The sequence below is a fragment of the Neopsephotus bourkii genome, unplaced genomic scaffold (assembly GCF_033783945.1).
Source record: "Neopsephotus bourkii isolate Nb327-2 ecotype Australia unplaced genomic scaffold, CSIRO-AGI_Nbou_v1 NB_882, whole genome shotgun sequence".
Classification (NCBI taxonomy): Eukaryota; Metazoa; Chordata; class Aves; order Psittaciformes; family Psittacidae; genus Neopsephotus; species Neopsephotus bourkii.
Window position 1 is genome coordinate 1713983 of NW_026901376.1, and position 26461 is coordinate 1740443.

Consider the following 26461-nt stretch of genomic DNA (forward strand, 5'->3'; position numbering starts at 1 on the left):
TTAATTAAAAAGGCTAAGCTTTTGAAAGACCAGCTTCTATATTCTGGCTGTAGAAGCTGTAAAATCTTTGCTAAGGGTTAATCAGCTGTGTTGCTTGAGAGGGTTGGTGCCTGTAGAATTTGGGTTGTGATGGTTGGGATCTTTTTGCTCTTATGTGGCTTTCTTGCAGTCATCTGATCTGTTTTCCCTTCATGCAGTGGCTATGCTGATTTCCTACTTTGCAGCTGTATATTAGAAGTAAATAAAAACTGGGAAAGCTCACAAGTACTCCTTTGATTAATCAGTAAAAATAATAGGCTTGAGCATGGTTTGTGATCTCTTCTGCAGGTTTACATTGAGGACTCCCTTGGGGAGCGCATCTGGGTGGACAGCCCTCACTGCAAGACGTTTGTGGATAACATCCAAACAGCTTTTAACACAAAGATGCCTCCTAAGAGCATGCTCTTGCATGGAGAAGTTGGACGTAGCGGAGGGGACCTTAGTGCTGGTAAGAAGGTGTTTGGGAAGCAAGAACAGAGAGGGGTAGGGAGAGCATGGAGCCTAGTGAGCTCATTGACTGGTGGAATGGTTTGTTACTTGATGGTGTCAAATAAAACAGACTTTGAGTTCCAGGGATTGCTTTTCCTCTCTTTGGGGCTCTTTCATTTCCTGGGGACGTTTGAGGGCAGGCAGTGGAAGAGGTTTGGGGAATGTGCCTCTGTGTGTGTGTGTGGTACAGTGTGAGGAAGCGACTAGTTGTGGCTTCCTTCAGTGCTGCTGAAGGGGATCCTTGAAAGAAGCTAAACACATGAGAGCGTGAGTGAGTGCTCTGTAGAAAAAGGAGTTGTCCTGTGAAGCATGCTGTGTGCTGGTCTCTCTTAGGAAGCAGCCCACACCCTTCCATGACAGAGGAGGAAGACAGCCAGAGTGAGCTGCTGATTGCAGAGGAGAAAATGAGCCCAGAGCAGGCAGGCCAGCTCATGCCCAGGTACAGTGCTTCTTGCTCTTCTGATGTAGCTGTGTGGCAGATCTGTCTGTGCTCACCCACTCCTGCAGTGCTGCAGCAGGGAGCTCCTCTGCACTATCTGTCCTGTGGCACTTGCTAGAGGATGTTGAGCATCAGATAAAACTGGTTGTAGGAGAAAACAGTAGGCTTTGTTTGTGATGTGTGCCGTAAACAAGAAAGGATGCTGATCTCTGAACACAGCAAAGTGCGATTGCATTGACTTGTGTGGAAGTGAATAAATGCAGTTTGTGTGGCCCAGGTATGAAGACCTTGCGGAGAGTGTGGAGGAATATGTCCTAGACATGCTGCGGGACCAACTCAACCGGCGCCAGCCAATGGACAATGTCTCCAGGAACCTCCTTCGACTGCTAACAGCAACCTGTGGCTACAAAGAGGTGCGGCAGACGGCTGTGCAGAGGCTGGAGATGTGGCTGCAGAATCCAAAGGTAAGGATAGAAGCTGTCGAAGCAGCACAACTCTTCTGGACCTGGTCTGGAATCCAGCCAGGAGGGTCCCATACTGTACACTGCATAAGTTTCTGAGCTGTGATGGTAAGTGACAATAGCCTTTCTGCTCTTCCTTTGCAGCTGACCAAGCCAGCTCAGGACTTGCTGATGTCAGTCTGTATGAACTGCAACACCCACAGCTCAGAGGATATGGATGTTATCTCCAACCTGATCAAAATTCGTCTCAAGCCAAAAGTCCTTCTCAACCACTACATGCTGTGTGTCAGGTGAGTGACTGGGGCTGTGACAGGAAGGGAAGCACTCTGGAAGACGTGCCCAGGGCCCTGATGGATGCAGTGTCTCTGCAGAGTGGTTTTAAATACCAGCTTGGACCGTAGGGTGTTGTGTGTGACATTTACATGGATTTCAATGGCCTGGAAATCTTTGTGATCCTTTAATATTGCTGGACATGCGTGCTGCTCCATCCTTTTCACTTTGATGTGCTAAATACTTCAAAGAGAAATCGAAACAGTGGCTCTGGCTGCAATGAAGTATCAACTCTGATACCTCTGGTCTTCCCTTGTAGAGAGCTGCTGAATGCACACAGGGATAACCTGGGCACCACAATCAAGTTTGTGATTTTCAACGAACTGTCAAATGCAAGAAATCCCAACAATATGCAGATCCTGTACACTGTGCTTCAGCATAGCTCAGAGCAAGCTCCAAAGGTAGGTGTAGGGTCTTGTGTGACTGATGGTACTCCCAGAGATTTAGTTGATTTCACAGTATCACAGTATGTTAGAGATTGGAAGGGACCTCAAAGGATCATCTAGTCCAATCCCCCTGCCGGAGCAGGAACACCTAGATAAGGTTACACAGGAACGTGTCCAGGCGGGTCTTGAATGTCTCCAAAGAAGGAGATTCCACAACCTCCCTGGGCAGCCTGTTCCAGTGTTCTGTCACCCTCACTGAGAAGAAGTTTCTTCTCAAGTTTAAGTGGAACCTCTTGTGTTCCAGTTTGTACCCATTGCCCCTTGTCCTTTCATTGTTTGCCACTGAGAAGAGCCTGGCTCCATCCTCATGACACTCCCCCTTTATATATTTATATGCACTAATAAGGTCACCCCTCAATCTCCTCTAAACTATAGAGACCCAAAGGCTCTTTCGTTTGAGGCTCAAATGAAATCTTTTCACATACAACTGTGAGATCTGTATCATATTGTTTTGAAATTACATTATTACACTTGTCAGGAATAAATGTACATGGGTATTTTCTAGCTCCCACATTCTGGGTGACCAACCTTGTGGTAATGAAGTTTTGTGAGAGAATGGTTATTACAGTTCCCTGGGGGTCTCGAGGACAGGAATTGTTTCCTTGTGTCTTTTCATTTTGTGGATGAAGATGCCTTACAATTCACTGAAAGTTTTCTCTTTTTATATGGCCGTAGTACCTAGCGATGGTGTTCCAGGATCTTTTGACCACTAAGGACGATTACCTGCGAGCTTCAAGGGCTCTGCTGCGAGAGATCATCAAACAGACAAAGCATGAGATCAACTTCCAGGCGTTTTGTTTGGGTCTGATGCAGGAACGCAAAGAGGCCCAGTATGCAGAAATGGAGTTTAAGGTACCACTGTTTGACTCTTGTGCTGCTTGGTGTAACAGTGGTGTACTGACCCTTGTGCTGCTGGGTGTACCAGTGGTGTACTGGGCTCTTCTGTAGCTGCTTTTCTGGCTGCTCTTTCTTTTGTTCTTTGTTACCTGAGCGAGTCAATATTTGTGTGTCTCATAGCATCACTTCTATATCCCATTTCCAAACATCCATGGTCATAATCTTGCATGACAGAACACTTTTCCAGAAGGCAGCTTTGGCTATTATTGGCTCAATTCATCCTTTCTTTTTTTAAGGAGCGATTTGTCATCCACATAACTGATCTGCTAGCTGTCTCCATGATGCTTGGTATTACAGCCCAGGTGAAAGAGGCTGGAATTGCTTGGGACAAAGGAGAGAAAAAGAGTAAGTAGAACAACCTAAGTTCCTTCTGAAGATGGGTAGCTTAGTAGATATCTCCCCCTGAGGTTCGGGGAACGTTGCAGCTAGGGTTAGGAAGAGATGAAAGTCTCCGTTCTGAACAGAAACATGGAGGTGCTTACTATCATCCTGAGACTGACAGCTGTGAGATGTGACATTTGCATGGTTGGGTGCTTCTTGTATCTATGGAAGTAGTGGTTGAGAGGCTGGGGAAAGGGAACCGTGTATGGAGAGGCCTCAAGCCTGGAGGGGCAGCCATTAGGATTACTGAGTATCTAATGCTGAGAAGACAGACCTTTGGGGTGGCACTGAAGTGACTGCCCGGGTATCTTCTTCTCACAACACTAATTTGTCCGTGCTACATCTTGTGGTTTTGTTGCAGCACGCATCAGAAAGCAAAGTATGTGTGGTGTCAGTGCTGGGATACTCAAGGCTGTCCCACTATACCTCTCCCCAGTTTACTGTTGATGCTTCAGAGCCCTGGTTACTATCTGCTCTTAAAACAGCCACCCTCTCCTGCTTGGCTCTTAAAGATGCTCTTCATACATGTGTAGTTTGTAACCTGGCTGTTTTTCAGACCTGGAAGTGCTGCGCTCTTTCCAGAACCAGATTGCTGCTATCCAACGAGATGCTGTCTGGTGGCTTCATACGGTCGTTCCGTCTATCAGCAAGCTGGCTCCAAAGGACTATGTGCACTGGTAAGAAACATAGCTTGGTGATCTGCAATGCATAGGCAGTTCCTTTCCCAACAGTGTATGACATTTTGTGAAAAGCCATGTGTATGCCAGGGTTTGGTTGGATTTCTCTCCTCCTGTCAGACAGGGAGCAGAAACTGTTTTAGCAGCGTTTATGCTGGGACTGTCTTCCCCCTCTGCAGATCCATCCTCTTACCAGAAATATATAATGGAAAATATTCCTGATTTGAATTATTTGGGTCCACCCAATAGGGAATTTCCAGTTTCCTGAGGAAGCATAATCCCTGGGGACTCCTTGGTCCTTTGTCTGCTGTCCTTTTTCAGGCTGTATGGTTGTGGGCTCCATAGGTAGTGGTGTCTTTCCTGCCTGCTTCTGACAGACAGCTTGTATCCTGGGCTCTTGGCACAAGGCCTTACAGTAGCAGGTCAAGCCAGAATTAATAGTAAGTGGGATATGTTATTGAAAGTATAAAAGCTGAATGCCCATACTGTACAGTCCTCTCTGTTATGATTCATGTTGCTACTTTTGCTAGACTAGCTTATCTGAGGAGGCTCCTTCATGTGTAAGCATTAGCAGGAGTCTGGGGAGGATGGGCTGCTGAATGTATATTTGAGCATCACATAGATTATGTTTACTGTCGTCTTCGTCTCTGCAGCCTCCACAAGGTGCTCTTCACAGAACAGCCAGAAACTTACTACAAATGGGACAACTGGCCCCCTGAGAGTGACCGCAAGTGAGTGCTTTCTCCACCCATAGCTGGGTACTGGCATGGAGCTGCTGTAGCTGGAGGCAGAGGAATGGGTGTTTTCTGGTGTTCCTTATATAGCTCTGTGTTGGTAAGACTTGGAACTGTGCTTAGATTTTCTTCATCTGTTACATTGCCTTAAGATTGAGGGATGTTGCTCCATTCTCCATCTGATCCTCTTTCTCCTTTTTTCCTATTCTCTGTGCCAAGCTGTTCAGTATCTTGATGCTGTAATTGTAAGAAGGGCCGTCCTGTGCTGTCTGCTTTACTGGGGTAATGTTAGGGAGCTCAGACTCAAGCAAGCTGAAATGTAGAGGTACAGGGCAATGTGAGCAATATTCTGTAAAGCAGTTTGTTTCAGGTAGTTGCATTTGGAGCTGGATACTTGGGAAGGGATTGTGAACTAAGCTGTGATTTCTCTTCTGCTCAAATGAGCTCTAGGGTCTGTGGAGGGTTTCAGGAACCCTCATACTGCTGTCAGAAAACCTGATTGATGTCTCATGTCTCATGCAGCTTCTTCCTTCGCCTCTGCTCTGAGGTGCCCATCCTTGAAGACACCCTGATGCGGATCCTTGTGATTGGTTTGTCACGGGACCTTCCTCTTGGCCCTGCGGATGCCATGGAGCTCGCTGACCACTTGGTGAAGCGGGCTGCGGCTGTGCAAGCAGATGGTAAGACTGCATAAATCTCCAGTCAGCAAGTGGTTCCTCCTGTCTTCATGTCCTGTTATTGCCACAGCTGGCTGTGGCAGCTCCTACCACATACCGAAGAGCCTTTGCACCACCTAAAGCATGTTTTAGTCGAGGTGGCTAAGCATTTGGCTCAAAGCCAGGCACATGTTGCTGTTGCTTTCTCACTAGAGAAGCTTTTTCTCCTACTGTCGCTCTCTGTTTCTAATTTTCTCTCATGGAGTGTTGGGGAAATTATTGGTTGGGTTGAGGATGAAGGACTGTGAATAACCACCGAAAGCTTGGAGTTAACATCTGAAAACTCAGTTTAGTCCTTTATACATACTGTAAAATGAGTAGAAATTTTTAGGCCATGCAGAAATGAAAGGGTTGGAAGTTAAGGTAATTAACCTATGTATAGTGTGCTCCTCCTAGTTCCATTCAAACACTGTTACAGAAAAGCAGTTACAAAAGCAACCTTAACTCTTAGCTCCTATTATGAATTCATTCAGCATTTGTCCTGTCATCCTTGGAGCTCATTCAGTTGAGTTACATGTGTTTGTGTCAGAGTTGAGGGGGTTGTCAGAGTTTGATTCTAAAGCATCTTACGTGCTCTTAGTGCTCACTGGTTAATAGCAAAGTCTAATCCAGTGCAAGAGGAATGAGCTAGACTTTCAGTCTCTCAGCATAGCATATTAAATGCTGCACCATTTCAGATACTGCAAGAACTGGAGTTAGAGTCAGTCTGAAAACTTGCAGTGAAGTTGAATAGCATTTTTAGTTCCTCTGAGCCCCAGAAGTTCTGAGCAGATTTACTGCTTACTTGAAGAAGTTTATCTGAGTTCTGAAACAGGTATCATATTGGATACATTGGGGGAAGAAAACCTGCCCTTAAGAACTTAAACCAAATTGGACCTCAAAAGCTCGATAACCTTATATATTGACTTACAACTTTAAGTGTTGCTGCTTTTTAAAGTGTTGTTGGGTTTTGTTCCTGTAATATCATGAGAACAAGTCCACAATAACCTAGTTGCTTGAAGTGAAATTTTTCTTATACTGTAATGCTTTTCTTGAAGGACTTTCAGCCAGGTAGACAGGTCAATAACTTGCTTAGTCTTTTCTTCTCCTCCAGATGTCGAGGTCCTGAGGGTAGAAAGAATCCAGCTGATCGATGCAGTCTTAAATCTGTGCACTTATCACCACCCAGAGAATATCCAGCTACCCCCAGGGTAAGGCTTATCACGTAGACAATCTTGTTGTGATCTAGCTCATTTTCACTTGGTGACTAACAGTCGTAACTCACAGATTTTGAGATGCTTTTCCCTACGACAGTTTGTAATAGCAGAGTCATGAGGAAACCTTTCAATGCTCAGCTGGGAATTTCTCTAAAGCAATTAAGACCTAATTAAGACCTGACTCATGGAATGGGCTTTCCTCTGCAAGAACTCTGACCTTTCTGCTCGTGATATTTTCAGTTGAATCTGAGTCTTTAGATCAGTGCATGATTAAGGAGAAAAGCAGCCTTGAGGCGGGCTTAAGTAACCAGATCTGACAGCTTGTATTTGTTGATGGCTTTTGCAGGTACCAGCCTCCAAATCTGGCTATTTCTACCCTCTACTGGAAAGCCTGGCCTCTCCTGCTGGTAGTGGCTGCATTCAATCCTGAAAACATCGGTAAGTGTGGACATCTCTCAGGGTACTATTCCTGCTGCAAAAGTTGCCCAAGGTGCTTTCTGCTGAAGTCTGGATGCCTGTGTTCAATGCATGTGCTGGGCTGATGAGGTAACCACAGTTAACTCTGCATTCCCTGTGTGTGCAAAACCACACAGTGTGGAGGTTTAGACCACCTTGTGGCTAGAATCATGCAGCTTGTGCTCTGAAGTGTGGTGGGCTGTTCTGAAGCGAGTTTGTTGTGTGTCTCCCCATTTTGGAGTGTGTTGGAATATATATATAAATACCCTCACCTTTTTTTCCTTGTATTCCTGATTGCTGTTTTCTCTGCTGCAGGTCTGGCTGCTTGGGAGGAGTACCCTTCTCTAAAGATGCTCATGGAAATGGTCATGACCAAGTTAGTATGGTTAAATCTCTACATAAGTTAAATAGACCACTGAAAACATTTATGTCTGCATGAAGTTTGTGCCACCTGGTTCATTCCTTTCCAGTAGGACTGATGTAAAATAATATGTCTGGCAGCAACACTACAGTTTGAGTGGGAGAGGTACTTTCCCCCAACAGAAATACTAGAAGTAAGGAATAAAGCTTAAAAAAGGAAGGTATAACTGTGGTGTGCATTGCTGAAAAGGTTTCAGTCTCTCTGGCCCCATTGGGAAGCTCTCTTGTTTCTTTCTGTGTTGCCTAATGGAAGCTGAGGTTCTCAGGGCTTTCTGCCTGTAGTTCATGAGTTTTGAATAAGCCAAGATAACAATTTTCTTTTCTAACTTATTTTCTCAGTAATTATTCCTATCCTCAATGTACCTTGACGGATGAGGAGACGCGCACAGAGATGATCAATCGTGAGCTCCAAATCTCACAGAGAGAAAAACAGGAGATTCTTGCGTTTGAGGGTCATCTGGCTGCTGCATCCACGAAACAAACCATTACAGAGAGCAGCAGCCTCTTGCTGTCCCAGCTGACAAGTCTGGACCCTCAGTAAGTAACCTTCTGCAGGCTGGTGCCATCATGAAATCCCGGTTAATGCTCATCAGGAGCTACTGCTCATAGGGTGGTTGATGTGGGCAAGAGAAGCCCTGAGATTTGGTAGCCTGAGGTCCTTGTCCTTCTGTTGCTGCCTCTATGTCCCACTCATACACTTCTGAATTGACTGATCCTCATCAACACCAGAGTGAAGGTAAGTCTGTGTGGTGGATAACTTCTTGTTTCTCTGGCAGGGGCCCCCCACGGAGACCTCCACCACATGTCCTGGAGCAGGTAAAAAGCCTGAATCAGTCGCTTCGCTTGGGCCACCTCCTGTGCCGCAGTCGGCATCCTGACTTCCTTCTCAACATCATCCAAAGACAGGTGGGCTGCCTCGATGGTTTGGCTGTGTTGGGATCTGATCTCTTGTCTCCCTTGAGCAGAGTGAGGGGCAAAAGGAAGCTAAGGGGAAGGGGGGTTTACTGCTCTGGAATTAAATGGTCAGTGTGCTGCATCTGTATTCTGCTGCTGTTGCATTGTTATTCTCCTGCTTCCTAGGCCTCATCGCAGTCAATGCCATGGCTGGCAGATCTGGTTCAGTCCAGCGAGGGTTCCTTGGATGTCCTACCCGTGCAGTGCCTTTGTGAATTCCTGCTTCATGATGCTGCTGATGAGTCAACCTCAGGTGAAGAAGAGGAGGAGGGCGAGAGTAAGGACCAGCGTGCCAAGAAACGCCAGGTGAGTGTTCTCTTGGGGATCACTTCTGTTACCTACTTTCTGTGCATCCCAGATTTGACTTTACTGGAAAGGCCAACTTCTTGTTCCACAGAGACAACAGAAACAAAGGCAGCTGCTTGGACGCTTGCAAGACTTGCTGTTGGGTCCCAAAGCAGATGAACAGACAACTTGTGAGGTGCTTGACTATTTCCTGCGACGCTTGAGTTCCTCCCAGGTGGCCTCACGAGTCCTGGCCATGAAGGTGAGCAGAATGAAAATCTTCTTGACTAAAGTTGGTCCAAAACTGAGGGCAGAGTCCTAGGTTCTTACGAGTTAAGAGCCAGCACAGTGAAATGCTTTCGTGCCACCCTTCTTCATAACTTGTCTCAGTCTTCAAACCCCATGAAATGCACTTCTACTCCCTACTGCTCAAAAACCTTCTCTGTTCAACAGCCAAGTAGTACTTTTCTTAAGGTAGATCTAGATTTTGCTGTTTCCTGTGAAGTTCAGGTGTAGACTTGCAGATCATGTGTTCCATGGAGTAATTGGCAGGAGCCAATGGACAGTGTAAATGGGTGACTGCCTGGTGCTCTAGAGCATAGTCAAGGCAAGTACAATTGCACAGAGCTCAAAAAGAACATGCTTGGAGAAGACCAAAACTTCAAGCAGAGCAGCTGTCAAGAAAAGACATTGAGATATGAAACCTCTTATGTGCTGCATTTGGATTGCTCCATGATGTTTGAATGTTGTTTTTGTTGTATTAGTATGAAGGCAGCAGTCCAGCTGTGGCTTCAAATGCAGCCAGTGTGTCCCTGTGACTTCTACAGGGCCTGTCCTTGGTGCTGTCAGAAGGGGGACTGCGTGATGGAGAGGAGAAAGATCACCCCATGGAAGAAGACTCTGGTGATTCTGAACTGCTGCAGGGATATCAGTGGCTGCTGAAAGACCTCCCCAGGCTGCCACTGTTTGACAGTGTTAGAGCAACAACAGCTCTTGCCTTGCAGCAGGTAGGTGTTAGTAGCTGGAAAGGATAAGTGACCAGCTTGCTGTTTGTCCTACTCATGCTGAAATGAATCAGAGCAAACATGCAATATCAACATGTTTATGTACTCACAAAGAATTGTTCTTACGCTGATGCTTGTTTTAATTAAATCTTGATTTCTAATGAGAAGAATTCTCATTCTAGGCCATCCACATGGAGACAGATCCCCAGACCATCAGTGCTTACCTGGTGTACCTCTCCCAGCATGCCCCTGTGGAGGAGCAGGGACAGCACAATGACCTTGCACTGGTGAGAGGCCTGGTTGTTGGGGCAGAGGGGTTGCATGGGGGAGACCTGGCCTGTCTCAGGACAGTGTGGACTTGCTGTACCAGCAGGATGAGTGTTTTGGGAGCATATGAATCTGATAACTGCATGTTTGCGTTTCTGTGTACTTGTTGGAAGGTAACCTGTGGCTTTGGTTTCGTATCATAAAATGATATTGGAGCAATGACCTCCAGTGCAGCTGCCCGTCAGATGGGAAATGCAAGAGTGAATAGTGGTTTGAAAGAAATCCCATCACTTGGCAGTGTTTCATGAGTAAGCAGGTGCTAAACCTGTAGTCCCATGTATCTGGGGGGGGAAGTCAGAACAGTAGTGGTGGGCTGTGCATTTCCCTGTCACCAAAATTTCTGATTTTTTTTTTTCTCTTTTAAAGGTTTTGGTGATTTATTTTTTTATCAGTTTATTGTTTTTCCATTTTTCTATCTCTGGGTGATTTTTTTCATTGCTTTTAAGGCTCATGTACTCTTTCCCTCACCATAGATCTGTTTAGATACATGGAGAAGGTTAACTGATAAGAGTCAATAGGTCCCTTTAGAGAAATGCAAGTTTTTACTGGGTAATGCTCACTTTGTTATGGGATGCATCAGAATGCAGCTGTGCTATAGCTGGGGCACTGCAACGTTATCACAAGATGCATGCAAAGCACTGGCATTTTCACTGTGCGATAGTTCTGCTCTTGACTTTACATGTTGACCTTCAGAGTGGTATTAACTGGGATGATGATGGAAACTGGAGAATGTGATGCAATGAACAGGAGAACCTGGCTGTGTTATTCAGTAAAGACCTCAGGGATCTCTTCCCCTTGCAGGATGTAGCCCGACTCATTGTGGAGCGCTCTACCATCATGTCCCACCTCTTCTCCAAGCTCTCATACTGTGCTGAGTCAGATGCAGTGCTTGTTGCTCTTCTCTCCATCTTTTCTCGCTACATCAAACGCATGCGCCAGAGTAAGGAGGGCGAGGAGGTGTACAGCTGGGTGAGTGCCTTCCTGCCTGTCTTAAGCAGGTAAAAGAAACCAGACAAGTTAACAAAAGAGAAGCCCTTTGTGGGTATAAACCATGTCTGGTTCAAGAATTCCCTCAACTAAAGGTAATTGGATGTTGGCATAATATCAGAGCCAGTCGTAAAAAGCTTTCTTAACTTCCTTGAGTAAATTTTGCGGTCACTGTTGGAGATATTGGGCTGGGGGGGGGGACTTTGATCTGACTAAATTTGTCCAATGTCATGCTCTCATCTGTATGTCACATATCCCATTCTCCTTTCTCTCCCCACCTTTGTTCATCCTCATTTTTTCTGTTTTTTCCCAGTCAGAGTCCCAGGATCAGGTGTTCCTTCGTTGGACTAGTGGGGAAACAGCCACTATGCACATCCTGGTGGTTCATGCTATGGTTATTCTCCTGACACTAGGGCCACCTCAAGGTTAGTGAAATGTGCTCAGATATAGTCAAGGGGCCATGGACAATACAGAGACTTCTCTATCTGCTGTCTCCTAATCGTTACGGTGTTAATCCTTCTACTCAGGGGCTTGTCCCTTGCAGTTCTTGTTCATAGCTGTAAAAGGTATTGGAATATTGCTGCACAGAGTGATTTGCAGGCTTATTACTTTTGCCTTCTGTAGACAGGAAATATTAAAATGCTGTTTCCCTCTGTACTAAACAAGAGGGACTCTGAGACTTATTATAGTATGAGAACTGGACACTCAGATTTGTAGTTCATATTTCCACTTGATATTGTTTACTGCCAAGTTGTTTCTGACAGCTGAACAAAGAAGTGTTCTGGTGTATTGATCTGTACAGAGAAGGGCAGGCTGTTCTAGGTGCTTATGAACATGGGAGATAATTTTGTATCCACTCTTAAGCAGGGGATGGTGATTTTTACACCTTACTGGATATATGGTTCCCGGAGAAGAAACCCCTTCCTACTGCGTTTCTGGTTGACACCTCAGAGGAGGCTCTGCTGCTCCCTGACTGGCTAAAGCTGCGTATGATCCGCTCGGAGGTCCCGCGTCTTGTGGATGCAGGTGAGCCTTGTGGCATATTTGTTGGTGGTTCAGACCCTCCTGAAAGGAAAACGAGAGGCTTCCCTGCTCCAGTCCTCTGTGCACCAAGCTATCATACTTGGATGCCTTTGGATGGGGCCATCAGTCACTGCAGACACTGCAACTGCTCAGGGCGCTTGGATTTAGCAAGCAGTGTGTTTAAATGCAATCTAAACATACAACAGATTCTTTGCTGCATCCCTTAGGGCTGCCAAACAGACATACAGAATATGAGCTGGTTGTGGGCATGGGATGTAAAGGGATGTTTCAGGGTGATTCCCTCAGTTCATGTACAAGGGTCTGAGAAACAGGTACAACCTCGCTAACCGTCAGACCCCACAGGTTAATCCCTACAGCATTAAAAGCAGAACTCAGGGAAATCTGAGACCGAAGGGGAGGTCAGTGCCTCTGATAGAGCTTCTTACTGCAGCATGAAGGGCATTTCCTCCCACTCTGATCCAGCTGAATCTTGCCAGCTTTTGCATGCATTCACTATTACTTTTAAGATACAGGAGTGAGTCTGTATGGATGTTATGCTTTCTGAATATTTGAGAGGAAATGAGGGACTCTGAATTGGAGTCCCATCTTTACTACAACAATTTAGATTGAACAAAAAGCACAGCACTGCTTCCACAGGGCAGTGTTTGCAATGTGGAAAGCAGTGTTTGGAGGATGTAAGCTGTGCCTCTAGTTACTTTTGTCCTTGCACAGCTCATCTGTGCTCTTTCTCTTCTTAGTATTCAGAGCTTTCGTCCCTTTCTTACTAATTAAATGACAGCTGTCTATAGACAGTGATTGAATTATTCAATAATTCCTGCCTGCAGCCATCAACAGATAGGGTGGAAGTTATTTTTTAATATGAGTGATTGGGTTACTGATGTTTTGATCAAGTTAAACAGAAGATCAGATTAAGCAGTGAGTGAATTAACTGGAAGATGCAATAAGAAGGCAATGATTTGCAGAGGAAAGAAGGCACAGTAGGCAGCTGTCAGACCTCATGGCTTTAGGCTCTCTGCAGTCCTGTCATTAAAGTGTCACTGTTGGTCCAGCCAAAAGCACAAAGATCCAGTAATAGAGATGACCCTCTGTGGGCAATTCAGAGGTCTGAGGATTCAGTGTTTGTGTATTTCAGCCCTGCAGGACCTGGAGCCACAGCAGCTGCTTCTCTTTGTTCAGTCCTTTGGAATCCCAGTTTCCAGCATGAGCAAACTTCTTCAGTACCTGGATCAGGCAGTATCTCATGATCCACAGACACTGGAGCAGAACATCATGGACAAGAGTAAGAGCTTTAGATAAGGCTGGCAAAGCATTTTACTTGGAACGGTTTTCACGAGTATCTCATATGACTTCTTTGGGAAAATCAAAACTAGTTCAGCAAAAGGTGTGCACAGGCTGCTTTGGCACCCTGTTGTCACTGTAGATATCTCCCTAGAGCTTGTCTGCATGGCCTTTGGCTGTATTTCCTGAAATAGAAGGATTTTGTGGATTAGGTTGTAAAGAGTCTAAAAAGTGATTTGGAGGCTATCTTATGAAAGAAACAAGGTTTAAAAGCATTGTGTTCACAAAGTCCATAGGAGCAGCAAATTCTCCTCGCTGTGGGAGCTGTACAAACAGCAAACAGTCTGTCCTGGTTTATTAAAGAGGGCAACACGATGATGTGTTCATGGTTTTTTCCTTTTTCAGACTACATGGCTCACCTTGTAGAGGTTCAGCATGAGAGAGGAGCAACAGGAGGCCAGACTTTCCACTCCTTGCTCACTGCCTCCTTACCAGCCCGCCGAGGTACTGCCTGGGATGGCCTAAACTGCGGAATATCAAAGTCGTCTTCCAAACTTCCTTGCTGTTGAGAGGGACAGGAAGAGCTGCCTTCAGAAGGGGTTGTGTGGCAATATATCAGCAAGCTACAGTTAGACAACAGTCCTTGCTAGAGATTCTTGCTCCTGGCAAAGGGAGAAATTGCAATGTTTTTGGAGTTTACTTCAATGAGTTGTTGTGAGTGATACGGAATAATAGGTCTTGCTTGGCCTCAAGAGAAAAGCTGCTAAATTCCTCACTAGTTAGAGACTGTAAAGTTGAAGGTGATCCAGTGTTGGGCTTCCAAGTGCTAGTTGTCATAACAGCATTTATCTTTGTTTTCCTTTATTCCTCTTGCAGACAGTGCTGAGACTGCAAGGTCAAAATCCAGTCCTGAGAACTCTCAAGGCCAGAGCCGGATCCGGGCCTTAAGCCAAGTGCGAGTTCTGGGCCCAGAAGATGATTTGGCAGGCATCTTCCTGCAGGTACTTGTGTAACCTCTAGCTGATAAACTGCTCCCCTGCAGCAGCCTCCCAAAATCTGTTTCTCTTATTCTTGTGTCTTCTGACCCTTCCTACTGCAGTGTTTGCAGGCAGTAAGTATGAGAGCCCTGCATGCAGTGAGGCTGCGCCATTACAGCCGTGTGGGATTGATACTGGAAGGGTTTTTTCCTTTTAGTTTGAGCATGATGTGGCTTTTGATTATGCCTAATGCTGTCAGTGCCTCTTAGCATGTTACTGTCTCTGTAACTTGTTTGTCTGTGTATAGTGGCTTTCCTCTTAGCACTAGATGGAGGATTTGTGACATGCTCACAAGCAGCAAAGCAGTGTGCAGATAGCATTTGTACTGTCTTGCCTGCTTGCAGAGCCTCCGTCTCTTCATTGACTCCAGAAAGAGTCTGCAGGGAATTAGTTGGCCAAGTTAGTTGCCAGCATTTGGGTGGTATGGTGATTCCCCCACAGTGTTAATGTTGATAGTCATGTTGGGGTTGCACAGACGCTGTGTATGTTCCTGTACCAGGAACTGAAGCATTAAATGAGCTGTATAAGAAGGTTCCAGTTAGACCACAGTCAGTGTAATTGTACAAGTTAAATCAGTCCTCTGCTTCAGGATGTTCATGGTATAGCAAGTTCTTTCATTTCTTACTCCCTTCTGTATTCTACCAGCTTTTCCCACTAAATCCAGACCCACGATGGCAGAACTCCAGCCTGCGCCCTCTTGCCCTGGCACTACAGCAGGCCCTGGGGCAGGAGCTGGCTCACATCCGCCAGGGGAACACGCAGGTGACCGGGATCACAGCACGACTTCTCCAGGCAGTAGCTGCACTCATGAACTCACCGCACAGTGGAGCATTGGTGATGGCCATGCATCGCAACCACTTCATCTCCTGCCCCGTCTTGCGCCAGTTGTACCAGTATCAGGTGAGCAGTGTTAAGATGAGGATCTCTGTAGTATTTAACAAAAAGGGGTGAGGAGGAAACGGTCTGCAGTTCATCTGCTCTGCTGTGTGCAGACTCTGTACCTCTGTAATGCTGAGCATGACACAGAGAGAATTAAGTTGCCTGGACATAGACAGGCTTGCCACATTAATCTAGCCCTCCTGAGAACTGGGGCTTGGATGCAGCGTTAGGCGTGTCTTACCTAGTCTGGAAACTGCAGCATGGAGGATTAGCAGCTGGTTGGTTTTGGGATCTCTAGCCTGTGCTGGTTTGGAGCAAGGATGTGTCTTGCACTCCAGGGCATTTGCAAATAACTTGAGAGCTGAAGTCTGTTGTTCCTTAAAGAAGTTTTCAGAGCAGGCTGAGATTTATCCAATGAAATAACTCCTTCCTTTTGTTATGATGAAAGAAGGCACAAAGTTACTCTTGGTTATGCTGGGAGAGGTATTGTGTGTGTGTGGGTGGCTCAGTCTTCTGCTTTGCATTTGTACACTAGAAACCACTGCCTTATGAGTGAGCTGTGGTCCAACAGCGTAGGTGTGCTCTATGTATTCTTGGCAGTATGTGCCACTATCTGCATCTTTCCTGCTATTTTTGTTGTCTTCTTGAAATGTGTATAACCAAGTGCCTTTTGCTGCACTCCCCAGCGCTGCATGCCACAAGACACTGCCTTCTCCTCACTCTTCTTCAAAGTCCTCATGCAGATGCTACAGTGGTTGGAGAACCCTGCGGTGGAAGATGGTCCTCTGCGTGCTCAGCTGAAGGGCTTTGCTGTGCAGTACTCCTCAAGGCACAGAATTAGTGATGGTACTGGCCTTGTGCAGCTTATGGGACTCAGAGTGGACAAAGTGGGACAAGAAAGGGACAGAAACAAAACTGCCCCCAGGGTGGAAAGTGTAGTGGGCTGCCTTTTAGAGAGCTATGCTTAGGAATGGCGAAGGGAGGTTTTGTCCTGTGGTGTATAAACTCCATGGGGATGCAAACAAGTGACTTAGCTCTAGGGGCTTGCAGGAGACAGCTGGCAGCATCTCACCAAGCACAGCAAGTCTTTCAGGGAAAACTTCCAATTGCTCAGGCTTGGAATTCTGTGCTAGCTGTAGTTGTGAAAGATGAGAATGCCACTGGAACAAGGTCGCATCATGACTTCTTTTACCATCTGCCATGTCATGGGAGGAGGAGTATATAACCAATTGGAAATGGGTTTGTGGTTCTAGAGTTTTCTCGTAGCCACATGTCCCTGTAACATGTAGAAGAGCTGTCAAGAGTTTTGGTGGGAGTAAAAAGGCAGTAGTGTAGGGTGTATTCTTGAGTAGTTGTGCCCTGGAGCTTCACGGGCGTGTCGAGAAGAGAAGCCTGATGTGAGGGTGGCTTGGCCCTGTGATGCCAATGCTGTGATTTCTTTGCAGTTCGAGGTGGCTTCTTGCACCTCACAGAAGCTCTGACTTTCCGTCATGACCCTGATCTGATCAGCTCCACAGTGCGTGCCATCATTGCAACCCTCAAATCAGGAGAGAAGTGTAATGTGGAGCCAGAGCTCATCAGCAAAGGTAGGGTTGTCCTTCTGCTCTGCTCCCCTGTTGCAGCAGCAGCTTGAACTTCCAGCCCAGCAAGGGAGTGCCTGCTGTGCAGGCTGTGAGAAGCTGCCTTCTGCCTGGATCAGAAAATGTGAACTGATCTAAACTTGGTCCTATCTTGTATCACCTGCTTACCCTGCACTGGTATGTGGGTTTGTGAACTGTGATCTGGGGCTGGGATTAGGTCTCTCAGCACTGTTTCTACTAACAAAATGAGAAATAGAAGATAAATAAAAGTCAGATTCCCTTTTTACTGAGCTAGGCTCTCAGGAATGCTGGGCTGATTGCTTTCATGATACTAGATTCTGTAGCTTTCACCATGTCCTGAAGTTAATGAGTGACATCTTTCTCCCTCTGCCAGTCCTTCAAGGTCTGATTGAAACTCACTCTCCATACTTGGAGGAACTCCTAACTGTCCTCTTCTCAGCTAATGTTGAAGCCAGGTTTCCTGCCATGAAACCAATTGCTGTGGTGAGCTCCTTGTTGCTCCAGGACAAAGAAGAAACACCAGTGAAGAAGGAGGTGGACAGTTGCAGGTGAGCCTAAGACAGTGATGGGAATTCACTGATAGGTCTGGGTTCACAAGATCACTACTGATACTGGCTTTGTTTTCTCCTCAGTACTGAAGCAGCTTGGCTCGGGCCCTCCTCTGGCCTTCTTAATGACTGGCTGGAGATGTTGGACCCAGAGGTGATCAGCAGTTGCCCTGACCTCCAGCAGAAGCTATTATTCTCCTGGAACAAAGTAAGAGTTGTTGGGTGGAGGGACTACTGTGCTGAAACCACCTTCCTGGGGTGCTGACCTGCACCTAGAAACAGGGCAAGGGGTAGTTTTGTGTTTTCCCATGTACTGGTAGATCAGTTCCAAAGCAGTACAAGATGGCTAGGAGGGGGAGTCTGGCGTGTCCTTCTGGATGCAAGGCTTATGTTTCATCTTATATTACCTGAGCTGTGTTCTTTTCAGGACCTTGGAATGCATTACAGACACAACATAGTGTCCTAACAACCCAGCCAGCTCTGTTTTCATTGGTATTTCTGCAGACAGCAATAGCTTCCCCAGAAGTGCTATGTCAAGGTTAAGACTAAAACTGAATCTCATGGCCAATGCCATGTTCTATTAGAAAGTACTGCAGAAAAAACCCAAAATCCACCTGTTGTCTTCTGTGCTGCCTGGATCATCATCCTTCTGTAGTATACGTAGTATTTCCTACATCCACCTTGCAGCAAGGATCCATTTCTTACATCCTGGCCTTGTTTGGTCCTTTCAGGCAGGGTCCCAGGTACCCTCCTTCCGCCCGTATCTCTTGGCTCTTCTGACTCACCAGTCCAGTTGGACCACACTGCACCAGTGCATCAGGCTTCTGCTCTGCAGAAACAGGGAGCAAAGGTGAGCTTTGTGTTTTTTTTCAGGCCTAGCAAGGAGTTTTGAGTTGGGTGACTCATTGTGTTGGGAGAGAGCAAACAGGAGTTGAGAACAAGAGCTGCCACGTTCTATGGTGCATCTGCCAGGAGATGTAACCCAGCCAAAAACAGGCTTTGTGAGAGGGATGCTGATTTCAGTCATGCTGATTCGTGTTCCTTGATATAAATATTGCCTGCTGTTTGATGGAAGCAGCACATAAAGATTTGGCTGTGTTCTAAACAGGAAGTGCTAATCACTGGGTAATCCATCTAGCATTGCCCTTGTTGATAATCTTTATGAATATGGGGTCTGTGAGATGCCTTGGATAGTGAAATCACAGCAGTCACTACCTGGACAGGCTCTGTTGGATCCTTTGGTTGTACTAAAATCCATTACCAGTCTTTCTCTACCCCCCTTCCTTGCATCAGTCTCCCAGTTCTGATCTCTAAAGCAGCCCTAGCTCTCATCTTCTTATACCATTGCTCTCAAATACTTAAGTGCCACTGTAGTAGTTATCTTGCTTAAACTTGTTACGCTTATGGGCCAGATAATGTTAACACCTCATAGCAGTAATTCAGGACATGAATAAACTAGCAGGACTTGTAAAGCTGGTAGTATTTCAGTTTGCTAATTACTCTGTTATTGATCTCTTGCTCACTAACAGTTTCATTCATTTCTGCAGTCCAGGATAACAGCCAGGATAAGGATGTTCTGTTCACTGGGAGAGGGCTAATTGTTTGTGTTGATGACCAACTTGTGGTGCAAGACTCCATGTAGCTGCACGCTTGCTGAATGTTATTTGTTCAGCTCTGTACCCTGTGCTGTGCTTATTGAAACAAATATTTAGTCATAATCTGGGAACAGAACCAAACCCCTTCTTGGGACTTAATGGATCCTATTTTTACATTTGCAGATGTTTCTTTCTTCACAGTGCTCAGGATGTTTAGAGACACTACCATGTGTTTGTGTGCTGCCTGAGGGCTGTGCTGTCTCTAATTGCAAATCTGTCTTCTTTTGTCTTCTGGCAGGTTTGACCCAACTGCATCCTTGGATTTCTTGTGGGCCTGTATTCACATTCCTCGGATCTGGCAGGGGAGGGACCAAAGAACTCCTCAGGTTGTGGTTCAGTTCTTCCAAGATTCCTCTCTGGATGGAGTTAGAGAAAATACTTTGACAATGCCTGATTTTCCCATGGCTGAGTGGTAGAGGTGCAGCATGCCAAGTTTGCTGCCTGTACCTCAGCTGGTTATTTAGCTGCTCTGTTATGTTGCATATTACAGTGGCAGTTTTGAGTCCAAAAAGCTGGTATGAACACACATAAGTTTGCACACTTGGCATGTCCCCTACGGTAATGGGCACAGTGTCTGTTAAAGATCTAGGAACAAGGATACAGTGATGAGCAAGCTAAAACCCAGGGTGAGGTAATTCCCATTTTACAAAGAGAAGGGGCTTGCATCTCTTTGCCACAGAATTTCTTTGGTTTGGTGACTGAATTATGGTTTCTGACCACTGTCACAGATGCTGGGATGGAAGTAAATGAGTTCAGACATAGAAGACTGGTAAAGACGTTTCATTTGGGCTGTGAAGCGTGCTTTCAGAGCTCTAGATATGGGGCAGTACTTAAGTCTAGTTCTAAGAGATGTTCCATTTCAGTAGGGGAAGGTGTGACTAGAAGGAATTAAGGATCTAGGGCTTTACTGTGGATTCATTTTGGGTTTTCTCTTGCATTACAGAAGCGCCGTGAGGAATTTGTGCTCCACCTGAAGGCATCGGAATTGATCAGCATGGTGGAGCTGATCCTGGCTGAAGCAGAAACAAGGTACCAGAACACTGAAGAGGCCTCCTGCACACTCATCCAGTCTCGACTGCCGTTGTTGCTCAGTTGTTCTCATGGGGACCTTGAGAGCATCAAGAAAGTGACTGAGTATCTGACCAGCTGCATCCAGCAATGGGGAAGCAGGTGGGGTTGCAAATGGGGAGCATTGTCTACTGTAATTCTACTTGGGCATGGGCAGCCAGGTAATGATGAGACTTGCTGGCATGTCTTCATGAAGAATATTGTGTTCCAGAGTCTGTATGAAAAGTCCGTGCTGTTCTCACAGATGTTTTTTGGGAATAATAAGTAATTTTAAGCAGTACTTGGACCAGGAAGGTGACTTTAAAAGTGAAGTCTAAGGGCCCTTTTAGGACATCAGGATGAAATGCTTGCCATGCTTGGTTTTGTTTTTTCTTGTAAGACAATGGTTATTTTTAATTACTGCTTCCTGATGTGGGATTTCTCGTCTACTCATCCCTTGAATCACTGCTCATAATGCATCCTGCTTCTGCACCATTATGATTGCTCTCTGAATGGAGACTAGATTGCTTCCTAACAGCTATGTTAGCACTGTGGGAAGAACAGGAGGATGCTGTGTTTGTGGCAGTGAAACAAACTGACCTCATTCTAACCTCATTTATGGTGGTGTTAGAAACGATACCGAGTAATCTCAGTTGCCACTGCATTGTACTGCCTCCCAGTACAGACTGTGCCAGGGTTTTATGGAGGGCAGGTGTGTAGAGAAGATGCTAGCTAGTCTGAATAGTTCTGGTTCTGACTACTCTTCCAATGGGGATGGGGGTGACCATGAGTACCATGTGCAGGAACTCTTCACCCAAGATGTAAGCAAAGCTTTCTTATTCTGTGCCCCTTTGTAACTGTGGTGTTCTAACTCCAGATGGTCTAATGATGCACCCCCATAGCCTGTGGATGGATCCCTGCAGACTGTGAATGATCTGAGTAGGTCAGAAGAAGCAAAAGGACTGAAAAAACACTGGTTCACATTATCAGTGGCTGCTCTTTTACATGGTCTGCTGGCCATATGCAGGAAGGCTGTTACTAATTTGATGGGTCTGAGATGTTGGAACTAATATAGTAAGCAGTTCCTGACCTCTCCCTTTTTCTTCAGCTCTGTGGGAAAATGCTGCCAGGACCTTCTGCTTCAGATATACCTGCAACTACCTGAGCTCCTTGTGCCTTTGCCCGAGATGCTTCTCACCAGTGAAGGAGCCAGAGACAGCAGCACTTGCAAGGTAAAGTTAGAGGCATAGGAAGGCCCATTTCTAGTTGTATACCCAGAGTGGATGCTAGCTTGATGCCCAGAGCTGTCATAAAGGACAGTCCTGGCAAAAAGGACAGGATTGGCAAAAGCTTCCTGGGTCACTTGGTTTCTTTACCTTACTCTTCTGTTGCTCCCTCCCTGCATGCACTCTTAGGAGCAGAGGGTTCAGTTCTCGTTCATTTTGCAATGTCTTCCTATAAAATAGTTTAAGCTCCACAAGCTTCTGTAAAGCACAAGTGTGCAGGCATTGGATCCTGCTTTGATGTCTGTAGGGACTGTGGACTTCAGATCTTGTGCCAGCTGGAATGTTGCATCTGCTCGCAGATTCTACTTGAAACTGATTTCTGTTACCCCCCTCTGTAGTTGGAAAGGAATTGGGAAACGCTGCTGAATAGCCAGGGGCTTGTGCTTTAAACTTCTTAACTGTGTACTCATTGCTTTTCTTCTAGCTCGATGCCCTGGTTCACAGATTCATTAACCTCCTTGCAGACACCAATGACTCCAAGTCATCAGAAAGCCGCGTGTGGGATGCCAACATGGCCTGCAGGAAGCTAGCTGTGGCTCATCCCATCCTACTTCTCAGGTACTGCTCTTCCCTTTCATCCTCTGTGTAGCTGGGCTTCATTGAGAAGCATTCACCCATGTCCTAGAAGGGGAACAACCTTACTGCAGTCATCGTGGTTGTGACAGAATCCATGTTCAAGGGCAGCTAAGTGATACCTCTTACAATGAGGTAGCACCTATTTTGGCTCCATGCCTGTCCAGGAACAGTCCTCTTGGAACTGGAGACTGGAGAACAGAACGTGAGTGGGAAATGGGACTTGCTGATTCTATGGATACGGGGATGAAATCCAGAACCCTGGGAAGAGGATAAGGGACGCTTCCTTCCAGGAACTGAGGTGTAACAATATGTAATTGTTTCTAGAAAGAGGCTAGATCAGGATTTTCTTGTGTTTGGTGTTTCAGGCACTTGCCAATGATTGCAGCACTGCTGCACGGCCGTGTTCACCTCAATTTCCAAGAGTTCAGGCAGCAGAACCACTTAACCTTCTTCATCCACGTCCTGGGCATCCTGGAGCTGCTCCAGCCGCAGGTCTTCCAGAACGAGCACCAGGCGGCACTATGGGACTGTCTCCTGTCCTTCATTCGTCTGCTGCTGGTAGGAAAGCCGCTGCTCCCCTTTCATGCGTTCGGGCTGCCAGCCACTAGGTGGAGAAGCTCCTGTAACACAGGCCAAGCCCAGCTCCCACTTGTTTGAAGGGAAAACTTTACCTAGGAACAAGAAAGTACTTTGAGGAGCTTAAAGAAGAGGCAGGAGATAAGGAAGCTACCCCTGATACCTCAGAGGTGCAGGATGGGACAGTGCATCATTGTTGTTTTTCTTTAACTCTCATCTTCTCAATCCTTTCTCAGAACTACAGAAAGTCCTCACGGCACCTGGCTGCCTTCATCAGCAAGTTTGTGCAGTTTATCCACAAGTACATCACATGCAATGCCCAGGCAGCTGTCTCCTTCTTGCAGAAGCACTCGGATCCACTCCAGTAAGCTTCCTTACTCCAGAAGCCCATGGTTATCGTGTGGAGAACTTGCACAGTCGGACTGCCATGAGCTAATGGGGCAGAAAACAGCATATGAATGTGACAAAGTAGCTATTAATATGGCATGTTTTCACCCTTAGCTCCCTGAAGCCTCTATTGAGATGAGCAGCATATCCCTTCTTACTGGCGAAACCTTAGTCCAAGGAGACCAGATAATGATTTCAACTCACATAATGGCATAAACATCCTACTGAGGCCTTATAGTGACCTGGAGTCATTTCCAGAGGGCCAGCAGGAGGGTCTTTTCCCTGAGTGGTGGGTGCAGGGTCCCGCCTGTAGATATGGGGCGAAAATGCATGTGAGTCCCAGTTATGATTAAAGGGAAAGTCTTGTTGCTGCTTCTGAAAGAGGATTCATTTTAGTGTACATACATGTGCTGTTACTTCTCCTCATGTCCTTACTGGTATTGAAAGCTAAACATCTCTTCCCCCAGTGACCTGTCATCGGACAACAGTGACCTTGCAATGTTGAAGTCCCTCCTGGCTGGGCTGAGTCTGCCTAGTAAGAGTGGCGTCTTGGATAGGGGCTCTGATGAAGAGAAGGACGGTGAGTCTGAGTGGGGGGAATGTTATTCCAGCTGAACTTGCAATATGTTTTGGAACACAGATGCTTTTATGGGCTGTATGCTATACTTGTTCTTCTCATACCAGCCTAATGAAAGGGTATTTAAAGTGGAGAATGTCACTGGTATACTCAACAGTTTGGAACCAGTATCTGGGATGGGTGATCACTGGAGCAGAACAACAGCTCTTAACAAAGGCAACTTTCATTGTTGTGGATTTTGCCTTCCTTAGCTACACTTAAGGATTTACCTATCAGGATACTCTTAAGGGTAAATCCACTTCTCCACTGTTTACAACTTGCATGGGAAAAATACTCAGTATTGAAACAGCTTGGGAAGGTTCCTTTGTGTCAGCTGAGGGGTACCATAAGGTGCAGTGATGCTATAGACAGCATGAAGGTCAGGAACTGTGTGACAGTATTGCTGGTTGGCTTGTGATACACCGCTGTACTGGTAGGGAATACTAGACCTGTCTCCCTGTTAAAGCTACATGGGCTCTGGGGAATGACCTACTCTTTCTCTTTTCCCCCAGATGAAGCAGCAGCTGGCTCTCTCCCTCTGGTCAGTGTGTCTCTCTTCACTCCTCTCACACCAGCTGAAATGGCCCCATACATGAAGAGGCTGTCTAGAGGCCAAACAGTTGAGGGTAAGTGAGGACCTGCAGAGCTGTACAAAGATGCAGGGCAAATGCAGGCATGTGCCAACCCTGTAACTTACCTGTCAGCTATAGGCTAGCTTCCTGTTTCAGTCTTGCGTTTGGAAGTCTCCAGCAGTTAGGATGTGGTTTTGTTTTGGTTGAACTTGTCCATAACTTGCTGCAACAGAGGCTTATGATGATGCTGTTATCACTTAGCAGTGCTGCAACTGCCTCTCTTTTGGGGCTCTTCAGGGATCTTGTAAGTGCTCTGGAAGACAGAAGTAATTCAAGCAGTTCATGTAGAGCCAGATCTGCAGTGCTAATAGGAATGCTATTTTTTTAGTGATATGAAGATACCAAACTGATGAGAAGCAGGATTTTGTTAAAAATCCCCAAATGGCCTTCATGGAAGAAAACTGTGTTAACCTGACATATGGGAACTACGTGCTTTTTCTCCAAAGGTCTCTGAAATTGCAGGTGTCCAGTGTTCAGACCTAAGTTGTAGTGTTGGGGTGACAGTTTTCTTTCCACACTAGAAGTAAGGGGAAGAAATCCTGCCTGGATGTGTTTTTGAAAGAGCCTTTCTGTAACGATCCTTCAGTTAACTTCAGAAGAAGGTGTTCTGGAACTGAAACCTCACACTGCACTCCTTCCCTTGCCTATGGCATGGCAGTGCTGGTGACTTCTGGCTGTGCAGGTTGGGATGTGCTGATCTGGCACGTGACTTACCTGTTCTCATCCTTTGTGAAGAACTGTCTGTATTACACTAGTTCTGTGTCATAAAGACAGGTGGGAAAACTTGACTGCTGGGGAGATTGGATTTGTAGGGGGGAAAAGAACAAGATCCTGTGTTGGATCAGTGAATTTCAGTCACCTCTTTCAACCTGTGTCTTCCACCAGACATCCTGGAGGTGCTGACAGACATTGATGAGATGTCCAGGCGGAGGCCAGAAATTCTGTCCTTTTTTGCTGTGAGTATTAGTGTCTCAAACTGCCACTGGAAGGAAGAGGTTCTTCTCCCCAGAGTCTGTGTTGCACAGTCAGCTCAAGTACTACCCTTCCTCTGCTTTTTGGGTGGTGGTTGGAGCATCATCTTCAGTTAGGCCTTCTGACAGCAGGCAGTATTCCTACCATCTTCTCTCCATTGCATGCTGGGTCTGCCATCATCCACTTTAACTTTTCTTTGTCAGGGGAACAACTGACCCTCTGTCCTCTTCCCAGTACTGGGGAGACAGCAAAACAGCTCTGTTGAAAATGCTGGAGCTGGGGGAAAACTCAGGTGACCCACATGGAATACGATTACAGAAAGATGCTTTAAAGTATTCAAAACCAGGATAATCCTTGTTTTGTAAGAACAAGAGGGATTTTCTGGCTCAGCCAGTATGTGCTGGATGTGTGTTGGGCTGGATTGGTGCTGGAGGGGTAGTAATGCAAGTGTGAGGAGTGTTTGCTTCCTGGCTGGCCCTGTGATCCTAGTTTGTGCGTCTTCTTTCAGACAAACCTACAGAAGCTGATGAGTTCATCAGAGGAGTCCTGCCGAAATCTGGCCTTCAGCCTGGCTTTGCGCTCCATTCAGAACAACCCTAGGTGAGGCCCACTGGAACTCAAGCTGTCCCAAGTCACTGATGGGCACTGGCTGCCCATCTGGAATGCCTGTTGATGGTGATCTGGAGTGTACTGACACTGTCATGTTTTGCTCCCAGCATTGCTGCAGACTTCCTTCCCACCTTCATGTATTGCCTTGGCAGCCGAGACTTTGAGGTGGTGCAGACAGCACTGAGAAACCTGCCTGAATACACACTTCTTTGCCAAGGTAAGTTGATATCTGCCACCTTTGGTGCATGCTTGGCCTCACAAGGGTCAAAGCTGGGCTTCTGTGCTGGGAACAGCCTCCCTGGGAAGTTGCCAAGGGTAAGGGTTGCCTAGACCAGGCCATCAAATATGCAGGTGATTATATCAATAATAGCTTTGATCTGAGCATCACAGGGGAGATTTGTCATAGAGGCAAGAAAGGCTTCCTTGGTGTAGATTTGATCCCATATAACCTTCCCTGAGTTGTGATCCCTCGTGTGATCA

The 26461-nt window shown here is 46.2% G+C and overlaps 2 protein-coding genes across 3 annotated transcripts in view; one reads left to right on the forward strand and one right to left on the reverse strand.

The window, feature by feature from the left end:
• The window catches only part of ELFN1 (extracellular leucine rich repeat and fibronectin type III domain containing 1), a 237765-nt gene that overhangs the window by 193835 nt on the left and 17469 nt on the right, over window positions 1-26461 (reverse strand). The gene's annotated exons all lie outside the window — the stretch shown is intronic.
• Window positions 1-26461, forward strand: part of INTS1 (integrator complex subunit 1) — a 29718-nt gene that overhangs the window by 1694 nt on the left and 1563 nt on the right. Inside the window, exons 5-46 of one of the 2 annotated variants that reach the window (XM_061357006.1) lie at window positions 328-487; window positions 862-967; window positions 1245-1431; window positions 1573-1718; window positions 2018-2159; window positions 2880-3056; window positions 3338-3446; window positions 4039-4159; window positions 4813-4890; window positions 5416-5573; window positions 6703-6799; window positions 7152-7243; window positions 7577-7637; window positions 8021-8218; window positions 8458-8587; window positions 8762-8941; window positions 9033-9182; window positions 9748-9927; window positions 10107-10211; window positions 11053-11220; window positions 11552-11663; window positions 12103-12264; window positions 13415-13561; window positions 13966-14064; window positions 14437-14561; window positions 15243-15497; window positions 16163-16322; window positions 16922-17062; window positions 17451-17625; window positions 17710-17833; window positions 18357-18475; window positions 19519-19606; window positions 20224-20450; window positions 21436-21559; window positions 22038-22171; window positions 22555-22747; window positions 23002-23129; window positions 23620-23732; window positions 24281-24394; window positions 25286-25356; window positions 25881-25972; window positions 26089-26198. In XM_061357006.1, the coding sequence (XP_061212990.1) occupies window positions 328-487; window positions 862-967; window positions 1245-1431; window positions 1573-1718; window positions 2018-2159; window positions 2880-3056; window positions 3338-3446; window positions 4039-4159; window positions 4813-4890; window positions 5416-5573; window positions 6703-6799; window positions 7152-7243; window positions 7577-7637; window positions 8021-8218; window positions 8458-8587; window positions 8762-8941; window positions 9033-9182; window positions 9748-9927; window positions 10107-10211; window positions 11053-11220; window positions 11552-11663; window positions 12103-12264; window positions 13415-13561; window positions 13966-14064; window positions 14437-14561; window positions 15243-15497; window positions 16163-16322; window positions 16922-17062; window positions 17451-17625; window positions 17710-17833; window positions 18357-18475; window positions 19519-19606; window positions 20224-20450; window positions 21436-21559; window positions 22038-22171; window positions 22555-22747; window positions 23002-23129; window positions 23620-23732; window positions 24281-24394; window positions 25286-25356; window positions 25881-25972; window positions 26089-26198 (5758 nt within the window). The remainder of the gene's footprint in view (window positions 1-327; window positions 488-861; window positions 968-1244; window positions 1432-1572; window positions 1719-2017; window positions 2160-2879; window positions 3057-3337; window positions 3447-4038; window positions 4160-4812; window positions 4891-5415; window positions 5574-6702; window positions 6800-7151; window positions 7244-7576; window positions 7638-8020; window positions 8219-8457; window positions 8588-8761; window positions 8942-9032; window positions 9183-9747; window positions 9928-10106; window positions 10212-11052; window positions 11221-11551; window positions 11664-12102; window positions 12265-13414; window positions 13562-13965; window positions 14065-14436; window positions 14562-15242; window positions 15498-16162; window positions 16323-16921; window positions 17063-17450; window positions 17626-17709; window positions 17834-18356; window positions 18476-19518; window positions 19607-20223; window positions 20451-21435; window positions 21560-22037; window positions 22172-22554; window positions 22748-23001; window positions 23130-23619; window positions 23733-24280; window positions 24395-25285; window positions 25357-25880; window positions 25973-26088; window positions 26199-26461) is intronic. The other variant, XM_061357007.1, reaches the window with a different exon arrangement.